Source organism: Puma concolor, chromosome C1, assembly GCF_028749965.1.
Source record: "Puma concolor isolate L17-30 chromosome C1, mPumCon1.1.hap2, whole genome shotgun sequence".
NCBI lineage: Eukaryota > Metazoa > Chordata > Mammalia > Carnivora > Felidae > Puma > Puma concolor.
Genome location: NC_141674.1, coordinates 206,757,151 through 206,783,051, shown reverse-complemented (window position 1 = coordinate 206,783,051; position 25,901 = coordinate 206,757,151). Strand labels below are relative to the sequence as shown.

At 43.5% G+C, this 25,901-nt stretch overlaps 1 protein-coding gene across 4 annotated transcripts in view; it reads left to right on the top strand.

Moving 5' to 3' along the window:
• EPHA4 (EPH receptor A4) overlaps nt 1-25,901 on the top strand; it is a 151,936-nt gene that overhangs the window by 83,902 nt on the left and 42,133 nt on the right. For 3 of the 4 annotated variants that reach the window (XM_086719739.1, XM_025935207.2, XM_086719740.1), the window contains exon 5: nt 3,622-3,960. The exons of the other annotated variant lie outside the window; for it this stretch is intronic. In XM_086719739.1, the coding sequence (XP_086575865.1) occupies nt 3,622-3,960 (339 nt within the window). The remainder of the gene's footprint in view (nt 1-3,621; nt 3,961-25,901) is intronic. 4 annotated transcript variants of the gene reach the window in all.

Sequence of the window (25,901 nt, the reverse complement as noted above, 5' to 3'; positions counted from 1 at the left end):
GGGACGATGCCATAAGTAGGATTGCTGACGGTACTACATAAGGGCTAGTAGTGGGTAGTTTTGGAAAGGATAAAAGGACAAGACCCTGTAACGTATAATGACCTATAAGCTACCTGAGGCTAGGTACTTAGTAGGTGCGATCTCAATAGGGAGACTAGAAAATTTAAACAAAGAGTATGATTACCGTGTTTTGTTACAGATCTCATATTTGTTTTTTTTAAAGAATTTTTTTTTCAACGTTTATTTATTTTTGGGACAGACAGAGACAGAGCATGAACGGGGGAGGGGCAGAGAGAGAGACACAGAATCGGAAACAGGCTCCAGGCTCTGAGCCATCAGCCCAGAGCCCGACGCGGGGCTCAAACTCACGGACCGCGAGATCGTGACCTGGCTGAAGTCGGACGCTTAACCGACTGCGCCACCCAGGCGCCCCACAGATCTCATATTTGTAATTGGAGACTTGCTTGTAAGTTGACCTGTTTCTGGCGAGACAGGCAAAATCCCTTGTCAGAAACTTAATGGTTCCCAAATATCCAGATACACTACTTCATGTAAACAGAAGACAAGATGATCTGAGTTATGTTTTTGTTTTTGTTTTTTTTTTTCCTTCTGGATGCCTTGTATCTACTGAGACAGCCCATGTTACTCAGAATGCTATTTTCTTTTCATTATAGCCATCTCTACAGGTAATTGTGTTAAGGTGCTGCTATCAATATTAGGTATTACTGTTGGATCTGGATGGAGTTTTGGGTTGTATTAAAGCGTATACTTTCTTGTCTTGAGAATACTTTCTTTTCTGAGGAAAAGAGGGCACCTCCTTATAAATGGAAATATACTTACCATCTTTCAATGGACATGAGTTTAAAAACAAAGAAAGAAAGAAAACCACGATCCTGCAAACAAAATACAACCACCGTTATGATTTTAATTTATAAAGCATGCACTGTTTCCCAGGCCTTTGCAGAACACCGTGATTATCGTACTGGGTGGGCATTTTTCTATCTGCTACCCCCCCCCAGAAAAACCCACAAAATAAAACTCTACCATAGTCCAATTTTTAAGCCCATATAACATCACTCCCTATGGCAGCAAAACAAAACATATGCAGTACAATTCACCAAACCATTCATGGAGGCATCATTGAACTTGAACTTGCCTAGTCCTCTGTCTTCCCGTTAGCATCCACCGCAGGGTCTTCTTTAAGAATCGGTGCCCAGAGAAGCCTGTTCCAGGCCACCACTTGTTTGGGGCCCAGCCCTCCATTTTGAAATCCTGCAGCATCTTTTTTTGTTTTGTTTTGTTTTCCTTTCTTTCCCATGGGGCAGTGTTATATCTCTGAGTCCTGTGACCAGTTAGTTTTCTGCTCCATTTCTTCTCTGTTTAGACACTGCCATGCCCCGTCCTACATACTAATTACTGACTTTTTGCTTCTGCATTGCTTGATTCATTGTGTCACATTTTCCCATGTGAAAGTGGATCAGGAACCTTGGCAAGGAGGTTAATGGATTTAAGAGTCACTCGTATTTAACCCTGGAAGTCATAGCAAAGTAAGAGCCAGTGGCTGACCCATTTTATAAACCGAGCTGCGGTAAGTTTCAGCTGCAGACTACTAGTGGATTTCACCGTGGTGGCAAGCATCCATAAAATTTGAACAGGATTGAAGATACACCCTCCCTTTTTACCTTTACCTCTTAAACTTTGGCCGAAACTACTGCTTTTGTTGTTATTACACCTCTATGGGGAGCCACATAACGGAGTGCAAATAACCCCGGAGTGGGAGTCAGGACTTTTGGGTTTTAGTCCGACTCTGTCACTAATGAAGTTGCATGGAATTTCAGTATTATCAGGTCCACTTACTGGATCTCAATTCCCTCGTCTTTTTAAAATGAGGTTATTTGTTTGGCCAAATCATCTTTAACTTCCTGTCTGTCTCCAGGACACTATGATTTTAAATAACTGTTCACGTATTCAGAAACCACTTACTTACCTTTATTATATTCCAGTCACTAAGCTAAGGACCATAGCTATAAATATGAAACCTCAGCAAGAAAGAAATTCGTATTTTCTTTCTGCAAACTTCTGTGGGGGTACTCTTACTTTTAAGAACAAATTTTACGACACTGGACGGGGCCTAGATCTCAAAATTAAGAGAGGCTGTTGATAATTAGTCTCGAGGGGAGATCAGGAAGCCCTGGATTAACCCTTTTTCAGCATTACCATCAAGATCCTTTAGCAGTCCAACAGCATGAGCTGAGTAATAAATATTGGGTATGACTCCTTATTAGTAGGTTGCCTCGTTCGATTTTGTCCCCGTGGTTACTTTGGAACAACGCAGTCCATTGTGGTTGACTAGATAAAGCTTCTTCCCAGTTCACACAGGCCTCCTTCCTTTTCCTGAGGTTAACTTCCTTTTCCTGAGGAACATGGTCACATTCCCCTTAAAGCAGTTCAGTGCAAATACATTAGAATAGATAGAGTGAGCCAGAAACCTGAAATTTCCATTAAAACTCACTCTGGTTCTTTTCTTGGAAGACCAAAATGGGGAAGAGAAAGGAAGAGAGGACTTTCCACATGTCCCTTTGAGGAGGTATTTGGCATCAGAGTGGGGCAGATATCTTTCCAGCCTTTGGTACTGGCTCAGTCCAGGAATATCCCCTCCCTTCTCCCACCCAGATTCTTCTCCTTGAAGGCAGTTTGCGTTGCAACTCTTTGGCACATAAAGACTAATCTCCGGCAAGAAACAAGGGGGTTCGTCATGGCTCTCTAGTCTTGTTATTATTATTATTATTATTATTTTTTTTTATTGCTATCTTTAAAACCAACCACTATGTTGTTTGCGGTCAGTTGTTCTGTTTCCAAACAGCCACCACCACCGTTCATGTTTCACAAACTCTTTGATGTCAGCGGGAATGAGTAAGCTGAAAAGGGCCTGGTCCAGCCTTGGCTAGCTGAAGGGCAGGACGTGGGGCCTGAGAGCCTTTGCACGATCCCTGCCCCAAGCTGGGATCTCCCAACGACTCTACCTTTGACATCGCTGCAACCAGGTTACACGAGTTCCTACTAATTACCTATGACGAGCTTAACTCCCAACTGCCGTGCCGAGCTGAAGAGGCGTGTCTATACGATTCGGTTAATTTTATTCCGCATTGAGGACGCGCTGTACTTAGGAATCCCGATTTATCTTCAGAAGTGGCACATAACTCTGACTCTACCAGGGTCCCACACTAGCCCTGGGAACTTGAATCACGCTCATATGTGCCTGTTTGCAGATGGTGAGATAAAAACCAGATAAGTTCTATCTTCTTTTTCTGCCGCTTCAAAGAGAAGCCTGGACTTGGAACGTGTTTGATGTTGATGTCGAGATGCACGCCGTCTCAGGATAGCAGTCAGTGTTACCGATGTAGCAGCGTTCTTTCACGGTGTGCTTTTTTTAAAAGATTTTTTTTTTTTTTTTTTCCTCGCTGGCTTGATTGGCTTTCTGCTTTCTTTGCCACATGGGCCCACCTTGCTTCCCATCACTGCAGAGAATAATAGAAACTTGGAGAGATTCCAAAAGGATAGTTTAAGTTCTTGGTGTGATAATGTATGTGTGTGTGTGTGTGTTTTTTTTTCCTTCTCCAGGCCCACCATCTGCTCCCCTCAACTTGATCTCAAACGTCAATGAGACGTCCGTGAACTTGGAATGGAGCAGCCCTCAGAACACAGGTGGTCGCCAGGACATCTCCTACAACGTGGTGTGCAAGAGATGTGGGGCTGGTGATTCCAGCAAGTGCCGACCCTGTGGAAGTGGGGTCCACTATACCCCCCAGCAGAATGGCCTGAAGACCACCAAAGTTTCCATCACTGACCTCCTGGCTCACACCAATTATACATTCGAAATCTGGGCCGTGAATGGGGTGTCCAAGTATAACCCCAGCCCGGACCAGTCGGTGTCTGTCACCGTGACAACCAACCAAGCAGGTAGGAATCCGATCTACTTTATTGTATGATATAAATAGAGAGAGGGGGCGCTCGGCTGGCTCAGTCGGTTGAGTGTCTGACTTTGGCTCGGGTTGTGATATCATAGTCCGTGGGTTTGAGCCCCTCAATGGGCTGTGTGCTGACACCTCAGAGCCTGGAGTCTGCTTCAGATTCTGTGTCTCCCTCTCTCTCTGCCCGCCCCCCATTCTCTCTCTCTCCCTCTCTGTCAAAAATAAAAAAAAATTTCAAAAGTTTAAAAAATAAAAAATAAATGTACAGAGATAAAGGGCTTATGTAGGTATCCATGAATTAACTTAGACTTACTTCTACAATTAAAGTGGAACCCCATGGATCTGATTATAATCCTGCGAGCTGCCTTGTAATACAAAAGATTCTTAGAAGAATGATCATTTGTTCACTGTTTTGGAATGATCATTTGTTCACTGTTTTGGACACCCAACTGCATAGCATGCCCTGTGCTAAGTGGTGACGATCACATGAGATTAAAAGACACTGTCTGATTGAAAGGGGATGACAGTCGGTGAGATGGGTCACTCCATGCTGGACTTCTCTTGTCAGGGATTCATATCAGCCATTTTGATCACAAGGCCCATGGTTGGACATCAGAGCATTTAACAGATTATTTTGGCTTATAAAATTCTTTTTACCAATGCAGAGCACCATATTGGCATGTGCTGTCTTTTCCAACAAAAGCATCAGTGGCTATGTTTTGATCTTGTTTGAATTAAAAAAAAAATGTATACCTGCCTCTACTAGAGTCATCAGGTAAATCTGTGGATGGTGAAGAGATTAATGGGCAGCTCTCTCTGTGTAGTTTGGCAGAATTTTCCTCAAAACACATAGTAGGTTTGCAGCCCCTTTGCTAAGTGAATCCATAATTGACACGTGGGGGGAGAGTGCATTTACCCCATTTTCCGCATCACTTTCCTCTTCTAATTCAGCCACTTGAAGACATTCTCTGTTCATGAAGAGTTTATGCTGAGTTCATTGCAGAACTGTTACAAAGTCTCGACTATCTATAAAATGTTTCAAAGAGCAAAGCCGAATCTGGGTTTGTAAATTGCAGCTCCTGACCCACTGGTTCCCGCTCATCCCTTGCAAACGTTTTCACGCTTTCTCCAGCTAATTTTCCATCCTGGGTCTCTGCCACCTGCTTCACATTGCTGGCTCCCTGTTATTTATTTCTGGCGAGTTAAAGGGGAATAGGGAAAAAAAAAAAAAGAGCGATAGCTTATCCTTTCATGAGGCCCTTAAGAACAACAAACTTCGCCCGAAAAGGATTGTAAATTGCCAAGCAGTCCTATCACCTCTTACTGTACTTCCCTCTCAAATGAATGTTTCAGTAAGTGCACTCAATAGTTAAGTAAAATATATCTGTATTAATTGATCCTGTAGTGAAAAGTATTCCAGCGTCCCACTCCAAAGCCATTATTTTTCCCCTTGCCCTGAACTCTCTAGAATAAATACAAAGTTACGACTCGGGTGGGGGTTTTAAACTGGGGCTGGAATGGCGAATCTTACCGGAAAGTAGCTTCAAGTGTACAGATGTGACCCGTCTTGTAAAATGCGTGGTGTGAACAGATCATCTGCTTTTGCTCTGGTCTTTTATTTCTGCGCTTTCGGGTGTTGAACACGGTTAGCGGTGATCGGCTTTACTTTTCTACAAAGACTGGTGTGATTTAGGAGGTTTTGATAGCATCGCAAGTACTCTGTCTTTGCCAGCTTTTTATTGGTTCTTTTTTGGAAATATTGCCCGTGGATCCCGGGGAACATATTGGTGCTACTGCTGTCTCTGAGTTAGACGGGGCCAGCCTCTCTGCGCCCGCTGGGGAATCTGGTTTATGATTCAATCGGTATTCTTATGTTCGGCGGTGGCGTATCCTCAGACACATCGCTACTTTGTGTTCTTAACTGATTTAAAAGTAGGAAGGGACTTTTTGAGGCCTTAGCTGTACAAGGTGAAGTCATTCTCTTTGGCCGAGAATAGCCATTGGGAGACATGCTGAGGACAGGCTTGGCTCCCACAGATTTTGTGGGAGGACCCCTATGACTCTCTGTATACGTAAGAATGCGGGCCAAGGGATTATGTCAGCTCCTACCAGGCCAGAAGGCCGAAGGAGTGCAAAGAAGGCAGGCTAAAAAGCCTCCGGAAGAAGAAAACGTGCAAAAACAATACGAGAGAGGGAGGGGAAGAAAGTCTAAGTTTTATTAAAAATGTAGGTGTAATTCTTTTCCATCTAGCAGAAGGCGGGGGACGGGGGATTCCTCTGACACGGTGAGGTTTTCTCTGCCGTGGTGAGCAGACCCGCCGGGCGGTTTGCTGAACAGGACAAACTTCCAGCTCCCTCTTTTAATTTTCATGAAGGGTAATGCTGGGAAGCTGTTCAAAATTAAAAATAAATCTTTCAATAAGGAGACCTCCTATGTGGCCAGCCAGAAAGCTTTCGCTTAGCAGAGAGTTGTGTATGTGCGAAGCACTGCCTCATTACAGGATCTGGAGTTCCCTAATTCGATATCAGCGGAATAGTTTATCTTTGATTAACAAACCCTTTCTTCATAGTAGGGCAAATTAATAACGCAGGCCAAAATTCTGGGTGAATGTGGCAACCGTAAACTCTATCAAAGCTCCCCTAAGCGTATTTCCGTACACACAATTATATTCTAATTGCAGTCATTCCTATCATTTCATTAAACTCAATTCCTTAGGGACCCCTGTAGGCAATGATGGCTCATTCTGTAAGGAATCCATAGAATAAATGCATATTAGCATTTACCACCTGAAAGCCCCAGTTTAGGGGCTCGCCTGTTCTGCCTTGTTTTCACAGGGTTCTTTCTCTCATCAGTCACTTATTAACGACCACAACAAACACTACAGGCCTTCCTTAGATACCTGGTTTTGTCACCGGAACCTCTGAGACGCTCAGAGCTGAACAGGTTCAGGAAGGTGGCCTGACTCACCCGAGCTAACGTCAGGGCCAGTACCTGAAACCAGCGAGCACCCTCCCTGCTCCTGAAAGGACAAAGTTGCTTTCTTTTACCATTATTGGATAATTAATAGCATCCCTGTATTCAGCCTGGCATTCTCCCCTTTTAGGCGACCAGTATCTGGGCACCAGAAAGGTAGGTCTGACCGGCCTTTGATCCTTTAGTTGTGGAATGTGGTGTGAATGGGCTGGTGTTCTCACATGGTTATTTAAATCATTCTCACCCAGGTCCTATTGTCGGGGTCTTAAGAAGAAACTAACAAGATGCTCTTCCTCCCCTCCTGAATTCAAACCCAATTGACACTGGGGACCAGACCCCGGGAGCTCAGGATGTCAGCTTTATTGCCGACCATCTGATTGAAGGATGTGAGCTTTATTTCCGGGGCCAAAAGGGCTGGCTCTTAAAGACACTTGCCCAGTGTCACCCAGACGGTCTGGCTCAGCTGGCTGACGGCAGGCTCCCTGAAGGATCAAGCCTGTGCCCCCGAGGTTGTCCACTCTGTGCAGGTGGGAGGGTGTCAGACAGCAGATTTCTGTGAGAGAATTCATCCCCATCCCCACCCCCACCCCATGCCAAGAGTGGGAACGAGAGGCCGGGAAGAGGGTGAGGGTGGGAAGCTCCCGCGGAAGTCCCCCCGGTAGGAGAAAAACAGACCAGGAAAAGGCAACTCCTCCCTCCCGACACTTCCCTGCATTACAGTCCAAAAGGAACAAAGTGAGATTCCCCGGGAAAACTGAACCTGTCCCTTCCTCCATCAAACATCCTGTGGCAACTGTTGTGTGTTTTGTTTAGGAGAAGATGGTTCTGGTGTTCATGAAAAGGGAATACGGAGACAGCCGGGTGATTTGTTTTCCAAATGGCTTTCCTTTGGTTTACTTTTACTCAAGTGGACCATCTCGGGCAAATGAATACAGGATGTGTCGCCAGGAGAGAGAGAGGCTGTATAAAGGAAACAAGGGTTTTTCCTTTTCTTGGCCAAGCAACCGAGCTGTGAGCCTTTTTGCAAAAAGACATGCTGAGATGGCAGCCAGCAGTAGATCTGAAGATCTCAGAGTCAGCTTGCACCGTCTCACACCCCCTCCAAGCCCCCCACCCCTGTCTTTCAGTTCTGCGGCCGAATCGTACTCAAACTGGCCGAATCGTACTCAAGGTTGTTTTCGTCTGTTTTACATCCTTACGAACTGCTATGGGTAGTATTCATTCCCTCCTAACCCCCAGTTGCACCTGGCACGGCGAGCTGTGGCACATTTATTTATTTGATTGTTTCTTTGTTTCTTTAAGTAAACTCTACACCAAACACGGGGCTCAAACTCACGACGCCCCGACCGAGGTCAAGAGTCATTATGCTCTACCGACTGAGCCGGCCAGGCGCCCCAGTGATCGCAACTCTGATTTTTTCCTTTGCATGAGATACTCTTCTAAATCCTTGACGGTGAAATGGCATCTGGTAACCTCTTGTCAGCACAGCTGCAGTGTCCTAGTGACAAACATCTTTAACACACTGAGTTTGGAGGAGTTCAGATATTTGGTGGATTGCATAATTATTTGAACCTAGCTGATCTCTATGATCTTTTCTAATTCCAAAAGTGTGTGATTCCGAGAATATAGCCATGAGTTATGGGCATGAAGAAGTCGGGCTTACTCCCACAGGATGTTCAGGAATGGGCTCCCAAGGCAATTCCAAGGATGGGGGAAATTCCAAAAAATTCTTCCACAGAATCAGCAGGGTGCACCTGAAGCCTGCCTTCTCTCTACCCCTCCAAACTCACACCTACCAAGGTATTTCCTTGGAAGGGCAACACAGTAAGCGAGCTGCCTCTCGAGTATGGTTCTTCCATACGCCACCCTGGACATTTGGCAATGCCTGGAGATCTTTCTGGCTGTCGCAGGTGGGAGTGCCATTACAGTTCGTGGGTGAAAGCCGGGGATGCTGCTAAGCACCCCATCATGCGTAGGACCGCCCCCACAATGAAGAATTATCTGGTTCGAAATGCCCATGGTGCCAAGACCGAGAAACTCTAGTGATATACATTTGAAAAGGAGATTTCATGACTTCATAGAAATTCCGACTTTCCAAGGGTTCCATCACCAGCCTGTCTCTGCTTGGTTCCACTGCTCCATGCCAGGAACATAATCCTTCCAACGCTGCTCTTAGAGGGTTATACAAAGCTCTTTGGGGGCCCTTGTGAAAGAATCCCAGTTGCCTTGCCATTGCGTGAACTGGTGCTCCTTGTCATACTAGTAGCCTTGTTCTCTAGGATGGACACTCAAGAAGCCTGCAAAAGCAAAACAGAAACAAAAACAAAACCCACCACATCACCAATAAAATGACAGGACACCTCGACGTTAATGCCACCGCACAGTCCATAGCAGATACTCAAGTCCTGTTTGTCACTTAACACGCTTATTTATAGCCAAAAACAATCAACGAATTCTTTCTCAAGTAGTGATAAATTTAATAAAACCGAAATAATGAGTAGAGAAAAGAAAATAACCGAGTACAAGAGGCAATACTGTCTTTTATTACTCAACTGGCAAGTTCCCAGTCTTTCTTTCTCTGTCATCTTTTAATTAGACAGATTATGTTATTTGAGTAGGATAATGGAGAACAGTGGGAATTCTCATCCCCACTGGGTATAATTGCTACCTGTCTTCTACATGGTAAGGGGAAGGCTTCAAGGAGATGGTGGGAGAAACAGAAACATCTCAGAGCAGTTGAGCTAGGAAATGTGCTCCAGGAATGGTGGCACCAGACTTTGTGGGCTCTGAGGCTTAGACAATTTTTGTGCGGTTTCAAATGCATCCTGCAAAAGTGCAGATATCAAATGAGGAACAGAGCTTTGGAAAGGACCTGTGCAAACTTCTTTTGCTTCAGTGTGTATAATTCTGCCCCTGACTAGGGTGAAATGGATAAGCCAAATAGGACGTGACCAGAATTGACGCTTTTCTGTAAGTTTGAGAAGTGAGAGGAGCAAGGGGGACGTTCTGTTGATGTTTTTGAAACACAGATGTCTGACTTTTCTGTTAGTGCCCTTGAGGTTGGCAAACCAAAACCCAGGGGCCAAATCTCCATCGTCTCCCAGGTGGTGTATATAACCCACTAAAAATGGTTTTTCTATTTCAAAAGGGTTGAAAATAACCAAAAGAAGAAGAATATTTTGCAACACTGGGAAATTATATAAAATTCAATTTTCTGTGTTCGTAAAGAAGCTTTGCAGGAACGAAGCCCCACTCATTCGTTGGCGGACTGCCTGAGACGGCTTTCACGGGGCAAGAGCAGAGCTGGGTAGTTTCAAGAGAGGGAGTGGCCCATACCGCGTGTATATTAACCATCTCACTCTTTGTGGGAAAAGGTTTGCCGATCCCTGCTCTGGAGTACTAAATCGAGAAAGAGGACCAGTCAGGAAGGAGGTTGGGAAGGTGTTGACATGCTGGTGTCATTTGTCAGAAACCACCCTGGTCAAGGTTGTGGTGGATTAACATTGAGATTAATCTCACATTCGAGACAATTTTCCTAATTGGCAAGACCCCTTCCATTGCAGAGGTTTGGGCTACATAAACAAGGTCTCAGGGAATCAGGTAGAATTTCAAGCATACCTTCACTCTCCTGTACCACAGACCTTTTTCCCAGTGACCCTCAGGTTTAAATGTATAATGTAGAACCTGCTTGAAGTGTTCTGATCGGGCGATGTTCAGTTTTCTCGAAAATATGCATTCCGAGCACTGTTGGGTTGCTAGATGCTGACAGCGATTTCCTTCTTAAATAGTCATAGACGCTCTCTTATACCTTGGCCCTTCGTGGAGATGATCTCTCATTTGCCTTTGATCTCTTGTAAATCATGTTCTATTTTTCTTACTCATAAGAAAGTGAGAGGAAAAACACGCGATGAAACTAGTTGAATGTTAAGTCAGAAATCTTTCTCAAGACCCATTTTTAAAATTCTTTAAACAAGCTGTAGAGCAATTCTGTTGAGAGGTTTTGCTGGGAAGTTGTTTGCGCATCCTCGGTGGTTGGTATGTAATCCTTAGGACTTCTGAGTTGAAGCTGGTTAGAGTCCTTTCTGTGCATGAGTAATTACAGGCCCGAACCAGGCACACAATGGGCTTCAGAGAAGCCAGGCTATGGTTTTCTCATTAACAGCCCAGATCCTCCTATGTGCTCCTGGTTTACATCACAATGCCTAGGAAATGTACATTTTATTTTTTTATTTAAAAAAAATTTTTTTTAATGCTTATTTGTTTTTGAGACAGAGAGGGACAGAGCATGAACGGGGGAGGGTCAGAGAGAGGGAGACACAGAATCTGAAATAGGCTCCAGGCTCTGAGCTGTCAGCACAGAGCCCGACGCGGGGCTCGAACTCACGGACTGTGAGATCATGACCTGAGCCGAAGTGGGATGCTTAACTGACTGAGCCACCCAGGCACCCAGGAAATGTACATTTTAAAATATGCAGCACATTTTTATTTTTTTAAGAAAGGGAACAGTCGCTTGATTCTAATGTTATACATAAAATAATTTCATGTCTATTGAATATTGTTGCCGCCTTTATAATTATTAAACATACTCACTAATTGTGATCATAATTAACAATAAAACAAACTTGGGGCGCCTGGGTGGCTCAGTCGGTTGGGCATCCGGCTTCGGCTCAGGTCATGATCTCACGGTTCATGAGTTCGAGCCCCGTGTCGGGCTCTGGGCTGACAGCTCAGAGCCTGGAGCCTGCTTCGGATCTGTGTCTCCCTTTCTCTCTCGTACCTCTGTCTCTGTCTCTTAAAAAATGAATAAATGTTAAAAAAAAATTAAAAAAAAGAATAAAACAATCCAGGAGATGTATAGTGGTACACAGCTTCTTTTGTGTGGCACCAGGGTCCATGAATTTATGCTCAGGGTGGGTGCCACAAGTCCTGATGGGGAGAAAAAAAAATAAAAGAACCTACTAAATTATCCAGCTTCAAGGCTGACTGAACAGCATAGACAAATAGTGTGTATTGAGCCTACTAGTAATTACTGTATATATAAAAATTGCATTGCATTTTAAAAAAGGTGTTGGTACAGTTGACCCTCAGACACTGCAGGGGTGAAGGACATCAACCCCTATACTGTCAAACGTCCACATACAACTTTTGACTCCCCAAAAGTTAACTACTAATAGCCTGCTGGTGGCCAGAAGCCTTCCAATAACATACACAAGCGATTAACATTTATTTTGTCTGTTATGTATCTTATATGCTATACTCTTATGATAAAGTAAGCTAGGGAAAAGTAAATGTTATTAAGGAATTCATAAGGAAGGGAAGATACATTTATAGGACAGTCTTGTATGGAAAACAATCCACATATAAGTGAACCTTCTCAGTTCAAACCCATGCTGTTCAACAGTCAACTGGTTTCCCTCTAAGAAAATGAAAGTTTTATTTACACCCAAGACTGAGGACACCTTTTTTTCCCACTCCCATCCCCTCACTCTTACATAAATGTCCATATTCACATACACATGTTTGTGTGTGTGTGTGTGTGTGTGTGTGTGTGTGTGTGTGTGAAGGCAAATCCATTCTCCGGCATTCACCCTAAACACTTGACATCCTCATTCTGATTCGTTTTTCATTTCTCAGTTCTGTGCTTATTACTTCGAACACGAACACTGCCTTTGCACCCTCTGGAGAAGCCATCAAGAGATTTGAAAAATAAGTGCCTGGCTGAGATGAGAAATGAACAGTGCAGGACTAGCAAAGGTTTTAGGTGGGCTTCTACATTGATGAAGTATCACTCCAACTGGCTCAATTAATGACTACCTCCTCCAAGGAGCTAGGAGAGACCCTAGAGTCTAGTTTGCATTGAACATTAATAAAAAGATCCAGAGAAACTTTATCAAACCTCCCATTAGCCCCCTACTAATATCTTTAAAGGGTTTTTTCCTTTAAACACCAGGAAAACCAAGAGCTGTGCTGCAGGACTAATCTTGCATGGAGAGATCTTAAATCTACAGGGACTCATTAAAATGTGTGTCCAGATTACCCCCGCCGTACAGAGCCTTCTCCGCACGTCAGCGTCTGCGTGCTGTTTTCACGTGGGTGTACAGCAAGAGAGTATTCCAGATGTTGTCTTCAGGTGAAGACTTGGGAAGATTTTCTTTTTCTTTCTTTCTTTTTTTAGGTTTTACATTTTAATCTGTCAAGATAAGCAAGCCTTAACTCTATCCATCAGTGTTAAAAATAGCTTTAAAAAAATTCATTTATTTTGAGAGAGAGACAGAGAGAGCACAAGTGGGGAAGGGGCAGAGAGAGAGAATCCCGAGCAGGCTCTGCACTGCCAACACAAAGCCCGAAGTGGGGCTCAAACCCATGAAGCTGTGAGATCGTGACCCGGGCGGAAACCGAGAGTCAGACGCTTAACTGTCTGAGCCACCCAGGCGCCCTAAAAATAGCTCTTTTTTTTTTTTTTTTTTTTTAATTTTTTTTTTCAACGTTTTTTTGTTTATTTTTGGGACAGAGAGAGACAGAGCATGAACGGGGGAGGGGCAGAGAGAGAGGGAGACACAGAATTAGAAACAGGCTCCAGGCTCTGAGCCATCAGCCCAGAGCCTGACGCGGGGCTCGAACTCCCGGACCGCGAGATCGTGACCTGGCTGAAGTCGGACGCTTAACCGACTGCGCCACCCAGGCGCCCCTAAAAATAGCTCTTTTTAAGAAGGTCTTCCCCCAGCATCCACCTTTTGCGCCCAACACACACAGGTGTACGTCTTCCTCCTTGGCCTGTGCCGGAAGAATGAAAAAGATTCCATGGGCTGCCCCAGAACTACAGTGACAGAAAAGAGAGGTATGTCACACATCAGTGTGGCCACTTCCCTGGGGACCACCCTGGCTTCGTTGGAAAATGTCACTAATGGTTGGATCTCACGTGTGAAGACTGGTACCCGGAGCGCTGTGGGAATTTGGCTGATCGGTCAGCAAAATGGCCATCAATACAGGCACAGAACTGAAGAAACAGAACCTTGCATTAAATTCCTTCTTCCTCTATTCTGATAAGTTGGCCAGCTCGTGCTAAAGGAACTCTTTGTGGCTTTCCTGACCCATCTGGGGTTTTTTTTGTTTTTGTTTCTGTGTTTTTGTTTTTTTGTTTTTTGTTTTTTGTTTTTTTTAATTACAAGGCACGAGGACTACCTTTCTAAAACCCAATCTACCCAAAATATCTTCTGGGTAAATGACAATGATTTGAAATATTTGTTTTATTTTGTGATCCCTCTTGGAAGGAGAGGGAGAGGGAGGGAGGAGAGGGTGGGCCACTTCTTTTTGCCTGGCATCTTCCAAATGATAAGCTCGGTGTATGAATTTCTCAGGCAGTGGGATGCTCACTGTCAAAAAAAAAAGCCTCTTTAATGAAGGCTCTGGGGTGGATGATTTTTAAAAACTTCTTATCTAGGAACCTTTTGATGGTGATGTGTGCATCCCAACAAGACAAAAATGTGACTGCGACTTCTCAGTGGGTATTAAATAGGGACTGCCACCAATGAGCTCACTTGGGTGAGATCCATCGATTAGCACAAGCACTGAATGGGGCAAGCTTACAATGGCTCCCCAGAGGGTTGCTATTTTCTAGATAACATACTGCAAGCTGTCAATCTGCCTCTTGAATCAACCCTAATTTATTTTTTTAGCATACTAAGGGTGTATTTTGAGCATAGAAAGTGTCCAGGTGGGCAGAGAGCACAGCTTCTTCTACGTTCCTGCATCAAAGCCAGAGGCACACATATAAACAGCCTAGAGATTTTGAATATGCAACTAGCTTGAAAGCTTATTCAAGTGTTCCCTCCACTTTCCAAGATGATCAACGACCATTTTTTTTTTTTTTCCATCTGAAAAATTGAGATGATCTGAAGAGTTGTTGGTGTAGCCCTTATTTGCACGGAAACTCACTGAATCCTACAGGGCTCTAGCAGAGCCTGATTTGGGGAATCTTCCCAGGAGGACGCTTTAGGAGACTTGAGAATTCGCGAAAGTAACATCAGCTCGTTTCTCCCCATTTTAACATCGGGGTGGTGATTATCATTACAGTATGTAATTGGGATTCTTGTTGCTTTGTTTTCCACCGAAAGCAGGGAGTACAAACATGGCAGAATAGCAGCCTGGGAAAATTAGTGTCATAGAACTTAAAAAGCATAAATTGTGTTCGCAGCCCTCATCGCAGACACCAATGGCGAGTAGCCATCTAATTCAGGTGTGGCTCGAAGAGGCTGGTGACATATTTAAAGAATCTTTGTGTAATATAAGAGGGTATTGTCTGGGGAAGAATGACAGATGAGAAGCCCTTTAAATCTCACTGTAAACTCTTCAAGAGTATAACCTTCATTGTACGCGTGCTTCGGATGATGGCTTTTTCTCTTTCTCTCCATCCTCTCTCTTCCCTTCCTGTTTCAGAAGGACATGAAATAGTTTCGGGAAAGTGCCTGTAGTGTGCTGGCGCCCTGCTCCACTGTCTTTCTTGGAGACCATGCTGTGGGACTCTTTCTAGGTGATGTGTTGTTCTAATGAGGTCCTTTTGGGATTTACAGAGTGACTCCTGGGTGGGGCCAGTAATACTGAATTTCACACCTCAGCAAGTTCTGTTAAAGAGGGGTCCCGGTGAGATGCTGTGAAACCTCGTAGTTAAAAAAGAGAAAGAGAAGAAAGAAAACAAAATTCAAGCCCTAAAACAATGAGAGATTTCCTAATTCATTCTTTGTTATTCTTTAAGACTACAAAAGTTATCTTGAATTCTCAGACACAGATCCAGTCGGAGACATCTATTGGCCTTAATCACATTTTAAAATTTAATAGGTCCGCTGTTTCAGCTTCGGTCTTATAATGCCTGTAGGAGTTTAAACTATCTGGCACATACAATTTAGTTTCTGGCTGATACCCCAATATTAAAAAAAACATTAATTCTATGGTTGCAAATTCCCAAGCTTAAAATTCCTTCTCATAAATTATGCTCCTTTCTCTAACCTCGATCATAGCTTTTATGACAATTGCCAAAAAGATAGGGTTTCAAATATGAGGGCTGTAAGAATATCATTTCGTGGCCCTAGTTTTGAGAGCATAGCATGTGGTGACCATTTGTGTATGAAGCATTTTCCAAATGTGCTGGTTGTAATTTAACCCAAAGGTCTCTGTCGCTTCTCTCCACTTACCAGTCACTTTGTGCTTGTCTCTGTAGCGACCTAGAAACTGGGCAAGAAAGATCTGGCTACAAGGAAACAAAGCTTTCCCTAAGTAGTACTAAAAACCAGCTCCTCAGCATTCATTCTATGGCTTATGGATATTGGCCCCTGAATATTTGATTCCCCTGTATTCAGACCTTTCCCAGACTTCCGTGTATGAAGCCAACTGGGAATAAAATGGAGAGTCTCAGGGTTGGATTTCTTCCCGTTTCTCTCTCCCTCCCTCCCTCTCAATCTCTGTCTCTTAATCTCTCTCTCTGTCTCTTCCACCTGCAACACTCTACTTTATCATCCATGGCCATCATTTCTCATCATTTAGCCCTCGTTGTTTAAGCCAAGCAACATTTGGACTTGGAAAAATTCCAAGTAGCACAGTACACATAGATTCACGACCAAAATTGTATTGAAATGTACTCTCTGCCTATCTATCTTACCCTGTCAGTGATAATCTGTAGCTTATAATTTCATGCTCCACTTTATTCTTTGTCAAATATTTTTCATTTGTGTGTGTGTGTGTGTGTGTGTGTGTGTGTGTCTGTGTTCCTGCTCTGTCCATGTGTTTTGAACTGCAATTAGAGAAAAGGACATTGAGTTATTACCCAGTAGTTTTGGATTTTAAAATGACCATGGTTGGCAAGGATGCTTATTATTTAAGGAGCTAATATCCTCAATTTTAGGTTACCATAGCTTGTGTTTGTTTTTGTTTTTTTTTTTTTTAGCAGCTCATGTGGTCTTTTTAAATGACCATTAGGAAAAATAGATATCCTATTCCAATTGTATATGTGCTGGGGAATTGGATGGCTCAGGAGATGACTAATGGGACTCTAGACCTTTCCGTCTTTAGGTCACCTCCTTGAATCTGGACCACATCATAAGTGGTCCAAGTCCTGACCATCTGGCAGCCATTGAGTGGCTGTGGTAATGAAATTGGTCTCAGTCCAGGTCTTAGTCGACAGGTGTTCACATCGTAAGTGACACTAATTGACTTCCTACTCTTTCAATTTGGAAGATGGTGGACTGTCACTGAGCCGGTGATGGGGAAGGAGTTATTCATGATATATTCAGAGTCCAGCAAAAGCCAAGGAATTCAGGGCCTTGAGCTGGCACCAACCTGGCACCTCACAAATATTGTACTTGTCTCTTATGGGTTCCATTAGCCTCAGAAATAAAAAAAAAAAAAAGTAGCAATCTAATTTCAAAAGATTTACAATAACTCAGAATGGCTAATGCTGCTTTTCTGTAGGTCTAGGAACCTCGTGTGTTGAGGTTTTTCTCTTCCTCTCGTATTACGGTGATTGGATGCCTCCTATGAAGATTCTATGTAAGGAAGAAAGAAAGAAAATTGCATTCTGGGCCTCTATGATAATATCAGGCAGACTCTTTGTTTCTATTCTTTTAATTTTTTCTTTGTTTTGGGGTTGATCACCAGGTCACCCAGTCGTAACACATGCTATGGAGAATGTGGCAAGTCTGTCTTCAATGCTCTTGTGAAATGAAGACCAAGGTGGAGAAGTAACTTTGAGACCTTTTATTAACAATAAATTTCAGTACACAGGGTTCCGAGGCTTCATCCAGCACATACTCTTTCCATTGTTCCAGGTGTCTGAGTCCAGAATAAGCTACCATTTATTCACTCTCACTCGAAGCCTTGACCTGAGGGTAATTTGGCCTGACTTGGAGGCCAGGTATTATTCGTATTATTAGGAGCACTAGCATGAGTAGTAGTGATGCTAATTAATACTGGTAGTACTAGGAGGAGTAACATTTTGTTCCCTGAAGTTTATCAAATAACTCTTTTTTTTTTTTTTTTAACTACACACATTATTTGGATGTCCCCACAGCAAGGGGCAAAGAAAGCCACACTCCTGAATCAGTTATCGCACTTACAAAGTCAAGATGACAACAGTCACAGTGGATCTATTTATTGAAACAGACGACTCTTTTAGCGGAATGATCAATGTCTTACCTCTTTCTGAAAGGCTTTTCAGGGGTAGGAAAACATCGGGCATCTGATATAAAGTAATGAACAAGGCCTTTTATTGGTCAGTTTCTGGAGCAGGCTTTTAAGCATGTCTGCCTGTAAATGTAGAAACCTGAGTGTGGAAAGTAAAAGACAAGAGCAAAAGATTTACTGGGCGCATCTATCTTCCTGGCTTTTAGAGTCTTTGTGATTAATACATCTTTAATAGGGGACTGATCTAGATGCTTCGCATGTCAGAAAGCTAAATGTTACAGCATTGTCTCCTTGGTTCCAAACACAGCAGGCCGATTAGCAGCTGTCTGAGTAACAAAGACAACCTGAAGCCCACAGCACAGCTTTTATTTTCCAGATTTGGAAGGCTCGAAGCTCTCCAAGAGCCGAGTTGACAGCTCGAGGAATAGAAGCCTTGATTCAGAGCAGCTAACCCTTTGCTACTCTCTATGCTGTATTTCTGCTCAGCAGAACAGAACCTTTCCTTTCCACCATCCTCTGGATTCCAGAATAAGTTTGGCAGACGTTGTTGGGCATGGAGGGGCTCACGTTGCCCAAGGCTCGTCCTCCTGTCTCATCAAGACACATCCAAACTCATTGCAACTAAGAGCTTTTCCTTGATACTTTTCAACCTCCTGAGAAGCAGTGAGAAGGTTCATCTTCCTAGCGGCATTCAGAGAAAACAAAATACCTAATTTTTTATTCTTGCTAAACTTTGCCCATTCCCTTATCTTAAAACGGTTGCCTTGCTCAGGCAAATTCTTACAAATTGCCTTCCAGTAGAAAGACTTGTTTTTCTATTTGCCTCAAACTGGCATTCGTACTTAACAGGAAGTACATACTGAATCCTGCCATGTTTCTGTTGGCAAATGTTGGGCTACCCTGATTGGAACCTGCCAACAAGTTTCTTAGTAAGCAAATAGAAAGTAAAACAAGCCGCTCTCAGAGGAAACAGAATATACACTTGAACTACAGCAGAGACACTCGGTGCCCCTAAGCCATCCCGTTATTCTGGGGGATACGTGCCTCGGTTCCAAGTTGAGCTTTTACTCACTTGTGATTCTACAACTGACGGTATGGCTATACAGGTAGTAATGCTAATTCAAGATGGTAATTGTTATTTTATTTTATTTTTTATGTTTTTAATGTTTATTTCCTTTTGAGCGGGAGAGAGAGCGCGAGCAGGGGAGGGGAAGACAGAGAGGGAGACACAGAATCCGAAGCAGCCTCCAGGCTCTAAGCTGTCAGCGCAGGGCCCGACCCGGGGCTCGAACTTGGGAACCATGAGATCAGGCGCCCCTAAGATAATAATTTTTAAAAAGTAAGGGGTGCCTGGGTGGCTCAGTCGGTTAGGCATCCGACGTCAGCTCAGATCATGATCCCGTGGTTGGTGAGTTCCAGGCTCACGTCGGGCTTTGTGCTGACAGCTGATCTTCTCTCTCCCTCTCTCTCTGCCCCTCGTGCACGTGCAGGCAGGCTTTCTCTCTCTCTCTCAAAAATAAATAAACCTTAAAAAATAGTAAAACAAGCATTTAATTAATACACTTTCTTTACTACAGAGAGCAGGGATTGCTGTACAGCTCAAATATGAAACAGAACGATTAACTCGTTACAAAAGTCCTAAGTTGCAAAAACTTAGATCTTTCGTGACACCTTTAGACCTTTCCCCAAAAGATTAAACATTTTGGATGGGTCTAATATTAATTTTCGCATTCCATCCCTAATGTTAACGCTTTTCTTTGTCTTTTATAGCCTTTTGATTATGAAATATACACACATACAGAAGAGTGGATGAGACGTAAACATATAGTCAATGAATTATCCCAAAGCGAACACCTGTGCCGCCATAAACCAGGGCAAAGAATAGAACGTCGCCAACCTTCCACAGGCTTGCCCCGTACTCCCCTCCACCTTCCCTCGCTTCACATACTGTTGTTTTATTTTGGAATTGAATTTTGCCATTTGAGACAATTCTTCCCTTAGCCCTTCTAAGTAGTTCTCTCATGGGGTGATCCATCGGTAAAAGCTTTAAGCTTTGTCTAGACACAGAGGTCATGTCTAAATTACCTCTGGATTTCTGGCAAGCAGGAATGCACATAGGTGGCCCTGTACCTGACTGACGTAGAGCAGACCTAAGATTTGCTCTGTTACTAACGCTGCTGCAGGAGAGCAAGCCATTTAACGTTCAGATCTCTCATTTCTTACCAGTGCAAGGAGGGGAGAGACCAGAGGCCTTTTGCGGCTCAGGGGTTGAAAACTGTGGGCTCCGGGACCGGACTTGTGAATTCACCGTTTATATGCTGTCACTCGGGGCAAGCTCTTCAAACCCTCTGTACCTTCGTTTCCTGATCTGTAAAAGGAGAACAATAATAATACCTGCCTCATAGGGTTTTCGTGAGGGTGATAGGATTAATTTATTCAAGGCCTTTGAAACAGTGCTGGGCACGTAGTAGTTACTCAATAAATGCTCACTTGTTGAGCGTGTGTTTACAGGCGCGTCATACGGTAGGAGGATTGTATGCTTTTGAGGCAGGCACTCTTGGGCTTAAAAATTTCATTTTATAGCGCTGGTCCGATCACTGAACTTCCGTGTATTACCTAAGTTTGCAGATGTGAATTCAAAGGGGATAATTATAAGCGCTTCAGAGGAGATGCAAGGATGAAGCGATGTTACCTGTGTGCCCAAGGGCCTCACCGAGGAGACCAGTATTTGCTCATTTGCCCATTCTTCTCTGTTTTCCTCCAATTCACGTGGCCCAGGCCACGCCAGCTGGTAACTAGGCAACGAAGAGGAACCCTTTTCTGAAAAGAAAACTCAACCGAGCCATCTGGAGAACACCACTGTCTTTTACCGTTTAACGTTAAGACGAGCTCAGCAGAATCTTTGAGCCCAGGAATGTGGGATTCTGCTGAATCCACTCACGGGTAAAAGACTCGTGGCCGATCGTGCCCCTGCAAACCCGCATCTTCTATTCCGGGCAGGGCCGACCTCAGGGCCGCGCTCGCCAGAGGAGTGCGTCGATATCCGCTCACGGTGCATGGTCATAGGTGCATCCCCAAGAGGGGACCTGAAGGCCATTCAGGCAGCTTTAGACCACCACTCAATCTTCTGTGGCCACAATACACTGCACTTTAGTTAGTTATTATATGAAAACGGTATTCGAAAAATGCCCTTTTTTTCTTTTTGCCAAATGGCTACACTTTACCTGAATGAATATCTGCTGTAACCCCAAATGTCAGTGAGTAGGTTAACTGACATTCAAAATTATTTCTTAGGGGCGCCTGGGTGGCTCTGTCGGTTAAGCGTCCGACTTCGGCTCAGGTCATGATCTCAGGGTCCGTGAGTTCGAGCCCCGCGTCAGGCTCTGGGCTGATGGCTCAGAGCCTGGAGCCTGTTTCCGATTCTGTGTCTCCCTCTCTCTCTGCCCCTCCCCCGTTCATGCTCTGTCTCTCTCTGTCCCAAAAATAAATAAAAAACGTTGAAAAAAAATTTTTTTTAAAAATTAAAAAAACAAAAAAAACAAAAAAAACCCACATTCCCTTGCTGAAATTCAGTCACGTGAACCATCTGACATGTAAGGGAAATGTAGTCCCTGTCTGAGCAGCTCCATCCCAGAACAGTTATTTATTCTTTTTTTAAGTTTTTGAAGTTTATTTATTTTGAGAGACAGGGGAAGGAGAGAGAGAGAGAGAGAGAGAGAGAGAGAGAGAATCCCAACCAGGAACTATCAGTGCAGAGCCTGAAGCAGGGGTTGAACTCACGAACCGTGAGATCATGACCTGAGCTGAAACCAAGAGTTGGACGCGTAACCGACCGAGCCCCCCCAGGCGCCCCCAGAAACAGTTATATAGGGGAGGGGGGCTCTCATCTTTTGGGCAGTTAGCCACAGAGGTTAATCCCAACACCTTCACCTTTCTTCTGCAGATACTTAACACGAAAGGGAAGACTACCACATTCCATCATTTAAAATATGGTTAATAGCTCCCTATAAAAGGTTTTTCTAAGATCACCTGCCACCCATTCCTCTGGAAAACTAAGGAAAGTAAGAGTCTGAGCTTAATGTTTTGTAAAGTCTTACTCTTGGATCACTTAGTGAAAGCACCAGGAGCCTCCCAAAATGAGATTCTGGAAATCGTTGTAAGCACTGTTGTATCTTTTGGTAAGTGTTATGGTGCCCTGATTTACTTTATACAGTATTTGTTTAAAAAATAGACTCTTCGTACTGACCTTGGAAAGAAATCACCTTCTGGAAAAAAAAAATGCATCCCTCCTATATTTTAAGTGTATGCTTAATTAATATTAATACATCCATATTTAAATATAAATGAGCTTCATTTAATCCAGAGTCTTCTAAAGGCTTCAATCGAGAATTTGGTTCTAGATCTTTTGTTGAACAGGAAAATAATTCAGTATCGATTTTGGAATCATCAACTTTTTCGGTACCTTTTTTTTTTTTTAATTTCTTTGATATTTATTTATTTCTGAGACAGACAGAGACAGAGAGAGACAGTGGGGGAGGCGCAGAGAGAGAGGGAGACACAGAATCCGAAGCAGGCTCCAGGCTCTGAGCTGTCAGCACAGAGCCCGACGTGGGGCTCGAACTCACAAACCGTGAGATTGTGACCTGAAACGAAGTCGGTCGCTCAACCGACTGAGCCACCCAGGCGCCCCTCGGTACCTTTAAAAAAAAAAAAATTTACAGATTTATTTCTTGACTATGATAGAATGTGCTTAGGTGCTTATTAATGGTACAGCAGCTAAAAGCTGTGGGGTGCAGAGTGGCGTTCTTACATTGGTGATGTATCGAGGAGGGTGGACAGGAATGCAGTCTTAATGACTTTTACCTAAAAAATAACGGAGGGCTAACCCAGCTGGTTGAGTGTATTGCAAACGAAATCATGTGTATATGAAAACACTGCGGGTGCCTGGGTGGCTCAGGACCATTCCATTCTTGCATGATCTCAAGTTCCTGAGTTCGAGCCCCACATAGGGCTGTGCGCCGAGGGCACTGGATTCTGAGTCTCCTCTCTGCTCCTCCCCGGCTTGTGCTCTCTCTCTCTCTATCTCTTTCAAAGGAAATGAATAAACGTAAAAAAAATAAAATAAAATGAAACAGGGCACACTGTTGAGTACTCTAAAAGACCGCAGTGATAATAGTAAAAAACAAAACAAAACAAAACAAAATTACAGTGTTGTTCAATGCCATTGGTCGTACAAAGCTCAGAGGAGAAATCCTTCCCTCCCTTTGGTGGGACGTGAAGAAAGCAATTAATATTAGCACGAGAGTTCTTAGCATTGCTGTGACGACAAAACCCTTAATCACAAGGATATCATTAGTGTTCTGGAGCATTTAATTTTGATGCCTGACAGCGTTTTAAAATGCACAAACCTTTGATAAAGAGCAAATCAGAGCTGCGGTGTTGAAATGAGAGAGAAAGGGGGGAACAAAAACCACCTTAAGCTCCAAGTAATTAAATTTAAATATGCCATTTGCATTAAGCAGAGATATGTATAAACTTGGGGTTTATTTTTCCTGTCCGTGAAAGACCCCTTAAGTAAACATCATCCCTTTACATTCAGATCCTGGGGAGGGGGAACCCCGCTGTGGTTAAGAAGTCCTTTTCCCTCTAAGCACTGGGCATTGTTGTACCACTGACATCCTTGGCTTTTGGTTTCTTGACTTTCATAAAAGGCTGTTTTCACTCTTCCTTGCCTGCAGGCTAGAGACCTTTCACTGCATCTGTTTATTTCCTGCCTTCCTCCCTCCGCCCTCCTAATTTGGGCCAGTAGTGAAATGCAGTCGATCTGTTTCAGTGCTTTCCCCCTCCCCCCCCCCCCCACCCCACTCCAAGTCCTCCGAACTGTTTTTAATTCATTGTTCCTGATACTGGACCCAAGCAAACAGTTTGATGGCCCGCGGTGATTCACAGCAACTCCCTCCTGCCTTTCTTTGCTCCTTATCTTTTTTTTTTTTTTCTCCTCTCCATCCTATTTGGGTGTCAGAAGTACCAAACTGCTGCAGTAAAATGACTTGTAGGTGTTTAATGGCAAGTCATTGAGGAAGCGAATAAAAGAAAATTGTAGCACTCGCGTCGGTGGGGAGCAAGGAGAACTGCTGAGCTTTGAACCAAAGAAAGTTAAATTTACCATTTGCTTAAAAGGAGCCTCCTCTGTTTGACATCAAAGCATCTCCTGTAATTCTTCCTTGTGAAATGTACCACCGTTAGAGAGTCATGATAGAGCCCCCGAATCTGTGCTGTTTCTGTCTATCAAAAACACACAAGGAGATAAAACCCACATGTGCTTTCTGCGTGCATGGGGCCAGGTCTCCCACCAAGCGTAACCACAGGTACATAGCAAATGGGGATTCTATTCAGAAAGCATTCTCAGTTTCCCAGGGATATGTGGAATTCTGAATACAGAATTATTTGAAGGGGGGGGGGAATAATTTATGTTGGCTTTCTAGTAGAAAGCTCAGTTCATTCAACCTTCAGGCTTTGGTGAATTTTTTTTTCTTTCATCCTCAATGGTTTTTGGTCCATCTTTAAAAAAATGATATTTCACTACCATTTTATTTGTTTTCCATTTTACTTGTTTTCAATGAGTGTGCAGAAAGATATCTGTTCCACATGCTTAATCTTGCTGCCCTTAACCTGATTACATAGGGTTCTGTACTCTATTACCCTGACCCTTCATCAGTGATGTCCTTTTGGTGGGATTTCGGGGATCCACGTAGTACCCAATGGCTTCTTCTTTGTTCACATTAGCGCATCTTTGGAGATCACTCTGGTCTTACAAAACGAGAGAGATGCTTAGGGCCCTTTCTGGATTCAGGATTATGACTTGGTGGGAGAGATTTCACCACCACGGTACCTTTGTGGTTAGGAGAACTATTTACATACCCTCCGGATATAGAGGTGAAATCCAGAGAGGACTGTCAACACCTCCGTCAACCAAAAGAACAAATCCCTCAAAATGCTGTCTGTAACAGGTGCAGTGGAAACTAGTTTTAATGTCAACTCACATTTGAATGACATTTTACAACCTGTGTGCTTGAAAGAAGTTCAGAAGCATCTCATATCTCTTAGAAAACAGAGACTCCGTTTATAATTAGAATTGTCCTTTGCTTTAGTCCTAATTGTCAATAGCTTAGTTAACTTAAATAGCAGAACCAGACCCACAAAAGGTCATCTGAAACAGGTGCAGATAAAAAGTTGTTTTAGGGATGACTTACTTCTGGTACTTTATATTTAGAAAACATTTCAGTGTCTACAAAGATTTTTTTAAGCTCTATTTTCACATTTAGTTCACTTTTATTCGTTTGACAAATTTATAGAGCACTCACTGTGTGCCAGACACGGTCTTGAATAGTTTGGATATAGATATGAACAAGGGAAAGCCCTACTTTTGTGGAGTGTACATTCTCGTAACTCACATGCTTGTATCTGAGAGGAAGGTGGTTCAGAAATGGGAGAATGGAGTGAAGGAAGTTTGAGCGACTTGCCCAAGATGGCAGCTGGTAAATTTCAAACCCAGAATTTTGCCCCCAATCCTTCTAGAAGTCATTGGTCTTCCCACCAAATTACTAAAGCATACTTGTAAGTATATGAATCAAATATATTTTCATCTTTATCTCATTTCACATGTCCTAGATGAGCCCTCCGTGCTCACAGAGTCAGAGTGCTAAGTGTTTTCTTGAAATTTCCAGTCATACTTGGAGCAGGTACACCTCTATTCAGCCATCTTTCACCTTTCCGCCTCTAGT